This window comes from Neopsephotus bourkii, unplaced genomic scaffold (assembly GCF_033783945.1).
Source record: "Neopsephotus bourkii isolate Nb327-2 ecotype Australia unplaced genomic scaffold, CSIRO-AGI_Nbou_v1 NB_1171, whole genome shotgun sequence".
Taxonomy (NCBI): domain Eukaryota; kingdom Metazoa; phylum Chordata; class Aves; order Psittaciformes; family Psittacidae; genus Neopsephotus; species Neopsephotus bourkii.
The window spans coordinates 375,009-380,847 of NW_026901656.1; the positions used below are offsets into that span (position 1 = coordinate 375,009).

At 55.5% G+C, this 5,839-nt stretch overlaps 1 protein-coding gene across 1 annotated transcript; it reads right to left on the bottom strand.

Moving 5' to 3' along the window:
* Positions 1 to 261: 261 nt before the first annotated feature.
* On the bottom strand, positions 262 to 4,683 carry KLF4 (KLF transcription factor 4). The gene is given in 5 exon segments (XM_061363682.1): positions 262 to 1,358; positions 2,862 to 3,026; positions 3,109 to 4,021; positions 4,149 to 4,316; positions 4,319 to 4,683. Coding segments are annotated over 5 exon segments (1,458 nt in total). The 5' UTR covers positions 4,355 to 4,683; the 3' UTR covers positions 262 to 1,182.
* Positions 4,684 to 5,839: the final 1,156 nt, after the last annotated feature.

The following is a 5,839-nucleotide window of genomic DNA, read 5'->3' on the forward strand; positions in this document are numbered from 1 at the left end:
TGAGTTACCTTAAAAAAAGGTAAACTAAAATTTCATTCTGCAGGTGAGAAGTGGCAATTTGATATTCAGATAAATTTTCAGCACCGAAAATGTGTTACATCAGCACTACACTTATACAATCCTATCCTTCAGAGTCTTGAGACCACGAGCCTTTGCTACCAAATGCCCCCTCGGCTTAGGAAACTCAACCACTGACAAACTTAATGAACTTTCTTTGGACATCTCTGTGCACAGAAGAAAATTAAGAGTAGCCATCCAGATAATATTATAGGTTTATTTAACACCTATTTTCCACTTGAATATGTAAAATACAAATTCCAACAAAAAGTTCATTTTCACTTTGTGTTTACAAATATACAAAATAGACGTTTGCTTAAATTTATATTACATATTTATTAAGTAAAGAACTAAATAGAAAACATTTGTTCTGCTTAAGGCATATTTGGGAATAATCCATTGTACAAACTATTGCACATCGAAACCACAGTGCATTACAGACTGTCTGCATAAAGTTTTTTTCTTAAGGAAAAAACAAAACAAAAAGATAAACCAGGTTTATTTACCTGATTTACGTCATAATTGGTCATCATAAGACAAAAATATGTCCTTGTCAGATATGCAGCAGTTTGAGAACTTTGGCTTCCTGTTTTTGGTACCTCTAGAACCAACAGTCACTAAGCACCATGAAATAGGCTTTTAAAATATAATTCTGTACCTGAATTTTTCCTTCTAACATTGTAATGGCTTTTAAGAAGGAAAAGAGCAAAAGTACAAGATGACATTTGCATTTAATATTGCATTGAAAGAAAATTAAGGGAATGTAATTTCCCTGTGTAATATCCCCACCCTCCGAACTACGCAGTCTGTTTAACCCTGATATCCGTGACTTCCCGTCACTCCTTGGCATTTTGTAGTCCGGAAATAATTCAAGTTGGATTTACAAATGGAATGATAGAAGATTCAGTCACTGAGCCCAGCGTTTTTGGTTTTCTTTCAATCGCACATATACAAAAACAAAGTTGCAACGTCTGTATGCAATTATCCCTCTTTCCACTCTTTGGAAGACTTCACCTTGATTATCTGTAGTGCTTAAACTGTGTTCTCCCCGTCTCGTGAAAGACAGTCCTTATGCTGTAAATACTGAATCTCTATGGCAGTTGGTGAAAGATCCACTGCTTCCAATTAGAAGTGCCTCTTCATGTGTAAGGCAAGGTGGTCCGACCTGGAAAATGCTCTGTCACACCGCTGGCACTGGAAGGGGCGGTGGCCTGTGTGTTTTCTGTAGTGACGAGTAAGTTCATCGGATCGGGCAAACTTCCATCCGCAGCCTTCCCAGTCACAGTGATAAGGTTTCTCACCTTTAAAAAAAATAGAAAATAAACCGTGTCAGCTATGTTTTTTTCATGGCTGCCACTTCTAACACCTTTCTTTCAAGGGCACTAACACACGTCCTGGGTAAGAAAATAGGTGATGTCAGAGAAAATGCAAGAACTTTTTGAAGCAGTTGCCAGCAAACTACAAAGACCAACAGTAATACTGTCGTTTGAAAATGTACAGATTCTATAAAATGTTTGTGTCACTGAAATCTTCACTAAAATGCTCATTTCCACTGTTTGTCTTGAATACCAGGCTTCAGAGTACACAAGTTCAGATACAGTGCATTTTTCTCTGGCTAATGTTATACAAGCAAACAGGAACCAGAAATATTTCAGCAGACACTGTATTTAGGTAATTGTAGGTCTCAAGAATTAAAAACCAGCTGAGAACCATTTTCATTAGCTCAGCCTAATTAAGAACTAGATCCTTCTGTTTTCACTATAACAAAACCATTGTCAATGGCAAGAAAGGTCTGCCTGACAATTACAAACTCCCTGGTCCACGCACACTGGAAATGGCACTGACCAGCTTGGAGTAGGCATGAATTGCTGTTCACTTGACTGATTTTTTTCCACCCACTGCCACTAACTAAAGATGTAGCCTAACTACTGCACTACTACTGGTTTCTCTCTTTCCCTTCTCCTCTTCCAGAGAAAGTTTTGAGTCAAGTTCACCAAGCAGAGATTTAAATTATGCAAATTTTCAGGTTATTTAATCACTGTTACAGAATGCTTGCACTGATGAAACACACAAGATGTACCTGCTTTCACAAGTTCAGTTACTGCAACACCACATTCAGCTGCAAGGTTAAAGTTTTAACTTGGGCTCAGATGCACACTTTGGCAGATTTTACACCAGTTCTAACAGAACCCAATCAACCGTTAAACTCTGCCTCTTTGTTACTAGTGCAGGGGAAGATGTGCTCCCTCTTGTATGAGAGGCACCCTGTCACTGATGCCGAAAGCCCTGCTCAGAACAGACCCCTCACGGTTTCCTCAGAAAGGGAGTACCAGCTTGCAGAGATGCAGTCTCTTGCACTAGAGCAAGCCAAGACATGAGGGGTGTGCATGCAAAGCGTTTAGCCACAAGCAAAGGAAGCAGTATTATCGGAGAAAAGTCTGCTCCCTTCTCAGAATTGGGCCAACTCCATTTAGAGCAACAAATCCCATCTAACTTCCAACTACCTGCTAATTAGCTAGCCACATAGCAAGTGAGGAGCAACAAACTTTGCCTTGGCAAGAAACCCACCCACTCCCACATCTGAGTCATTCTGAACCATTAAGCAAAATGTTGAGCCAACAAGCAAAGACTGCACAGGACTTCATGTACCCAAGAGGTGAAGAAAAAAAAGCACAGAAACCCAGCAAAGAAGGGTAGGACTCGCTACTTTGAGCTCTCTTTCTGTATCTCCTTGTCAAGGTCTGAGGTGCCCACCTCGAACCCTTCAAGCTGAGGCATCCTACTGACGCGGCACTGCAACTAACCTGTGTGGGTTCTCAGATGCGCCTTGAGATGAGAGCTCTTGGTGTAGGTTTTGCCACAGCCTGCATAATCGCAGGTGTGTGTAGCTGTTCTTTTCCTAGGCCATGACCGGCGTCCCCTCTTGGGCTTGGTCTCCTCAGGCAGGCAGCTCCCTGGCGGCATCAGCTCTAGAGGCGGACAGGAAAGAGTGAGCACCAACGCAGCCAGTGCCACGGTGGCTGTGCCTGCTGCTGAAGCACCCAGACTCACCTTGGTACTGGAGTGTGCCAGGTGGCAGCTGCTCAGGCAGAAACGTGGGATAACCAGATGCCGAGGGGTACCCCGGGGGCAGTGGCAGTGGTGCATGGTTCAGCCCTGGGGTGGTGGGGAGAGAGTCTCTGCTGCTCAGCATCTCCTCGGGCCCCAGTGAAGGTGTAGTCCGGGCAGGCAGTGGGCGGCCGAGGGAGAAGTCGTGCTGAGGGGCTCCTCGGGGGATGCTGCCATGTGGTGGTGGCGGCGGCGGGGCCAGGGTGCACGGTGGGGCAGCCTCCTGCTTGATTTTGGGGCACATCCGTGGCAAGGCGTTGTAGGGTGCCCCGGGGCCTTCAGTGCTGGGTGGCGGGCCAGCAGCGGGGGGACCACCCTTGGGGCTGAGCCCTGGGTGGGAGTACTCGCCCACGGCCTTAACCACAAACTTGCCCTGCAGACTGCCCAGAGGCGGCAACGCCGCAGGCGCCGGCAGGTACACCGGGTCCAGGTCAGGCCGCATGAGCTCAGCCACGAAGCCTCCCGAAGGCGACACGTCGGTGATGTCAGACAGGTTGAAGGGGGCGGTAGGGCCGGCAGCAGGGGCCCCATCACGGGTGCTGCCGCCGCCGCAATAGAGAAGGCCGGCAGGCTCGGGCCGGGGCAGTGGGTAGGAAAAGGACCCGGCAGGGCAGGGGCTGGCAGTGGGGGCCGTGGCGGCGGCGGGGGCCACCACCACAGCGGCGGCGGCAGGCTCCTGGTGCATGAGGGAGTTGGAGAGGATGAAGTCGAAGTCCAGCAGCTCGTTGAACTCCTCCGCGTCGCGGCGGGACCCCAGAGCTGCGGCGGCCTCCAGCTCCGACGGCGGCGCCTCCACGGGCCGCGCCGCCAGCGCCGGCGGCGGCCGCTTCAGCTGCGACAGCTCCTCCCGCCACCGCTGCGAGGAGACGGGCACGGCTCAGTACCCGGCCCGCCACCGCGCAGCGCCCGCTTCTGCTGGCCCCCGCCCGCGCCGCCCTGACCCCGTCCCGGCCGGCCCGCGCCGCCGGGACTCCGATACTCACGTTGCCGGGGCCCGCGGGCCGCGCCGCCTTCTCGCGACCCGCGGCGCCCGCCGCGAAGGTGGCGATGGAAGGGAGGAGCGTGCCACTGAGAGCCATCTCGCACTCGCCGGGGGGCTGCCTGCGGGTAGGGGAGAGCACAGCGGTGTCAGGCGGCAGCGGCGGCTGCGGAGAACCGGGCCGGGGGCCGTACCCGGCACCCACCGCATCGGCGCCGGGGCGTCACGCCGAGCCGCTGCCGCCGCCGTTGTCCCGAGCGCCGCCAAAAAGGAGAGAAAGGAGAAGTGGCACGGACGTGCCGTCCAGCCGCGGAGAGCCGGCCGAGAGCTGCCGGGGTTGTGTTGCGGGACCCCTTTTCCTCAGCGCTGTATCGGAGACGAAGGTGAGCGGGACGCGGAGCGCTAGCGGCGTCGTGGAGAGGCAGCCGCCGCCCGGCAACGCAGCTTCAGCAGGGCGGCGGCGCGAGGTGCTTCCCAGGGAGCCGCGGCCATGGGGGAGCCGGGCGAGACGGACGGGGCTCAGTGGTGCCAGTGGGGAGGGAGGGAAGGAGCCGGGCCAGCCCGTGCTCTGCCGCCGCTGTAGCCGCCGCCTAGCACCCGCTGCCACCGCCCGCCGCCGGCCCGCTCGGCACTGACTGGTGCCTGCCGCCGCCGCCCCTCATATAACCTCACCTTGCGCGCGCCCCGCCCCCTGTCGCCTAGCGACGGTGAAAACAAACTGACACGTGGGGAGAGGAGGCGGTGCGCGCGCGGCCCGGCCGAGGGGGGCGTGTGCTGAGGGGGGGGCGGGGTGTTCTCCATCCGCGCGCCCCGCCCCGCCCCGCCCGGCGCCCGCTCTCCTCCCGGCGCAGCGCGGGCTGTGTGACGCAGGCAGGGTGCCGACGCGAGCGGGAGTGGGGGTGGGGGGTTCGTTGGGGGAGCACCGGGGATCCCCGGCTGGGGGGAGCGCTGCGCAGAGCGCCCGCCGGTCGCGCGTGGAGCCGCAGCGTTCCCGGTACGGGCGTACAGCCCCGCGGAGCGCGCCCGGGCCGTGCAGCGGGACGGCGCCAGGCGTTCCCCGCTCGTTTCCCCTCCCGCCCCGCCTGAGCTTGCTTTTCGTCCCTTATGGGGTTTTCTCCAGTTCCCCGATGTTCGCCCCGGCGGCCTGGACCCGCGCGCACCGCGGTGGGCGCCGGCGCAAGGCGCCGTTGGTGGCCAACGTGCCTTTGCCCCTCTGGGCGCGGGCTGGCAGCGGCGGCTCGGCTCCTCCAGAGGGCAATGGCGAGCCGGGCGAGGGGCTCCCCTGGGCTGCGTTTGGGACCACGTTACGGGCCCCGTCGCGACTTCCACCTCCCGCCCCCCCCACCCGGCCGGTGGCCCGTGGCGCTGCCGGGCGCGCTCCAGGACTGGTCGGTCCAGAGGGGTGAAGTAACTGCCCTGCGCAGCTTGCAAACGTGAGCCTGAGTAACTCACGGTGACTAAATTAAACCCTAAAATAATAATAAAATGCCGGCTTTATTGTAGCAAACTGGTTTTGCCAGTTTTGTGTTACAAACGTCAATTATTAGTAACTTTGGCACTAGAAAAAATGCGGTTTTATTTTCTGCACGCAGTCCGTGTCTTGCCAGAAGGCGCCTGTGCAAGAAGGAGTGGTGTGGAGAGATGAAGGCTGGCAACACACTCGGAGGATGCCCAAAGGCTTGGTGCCCGGGGGAG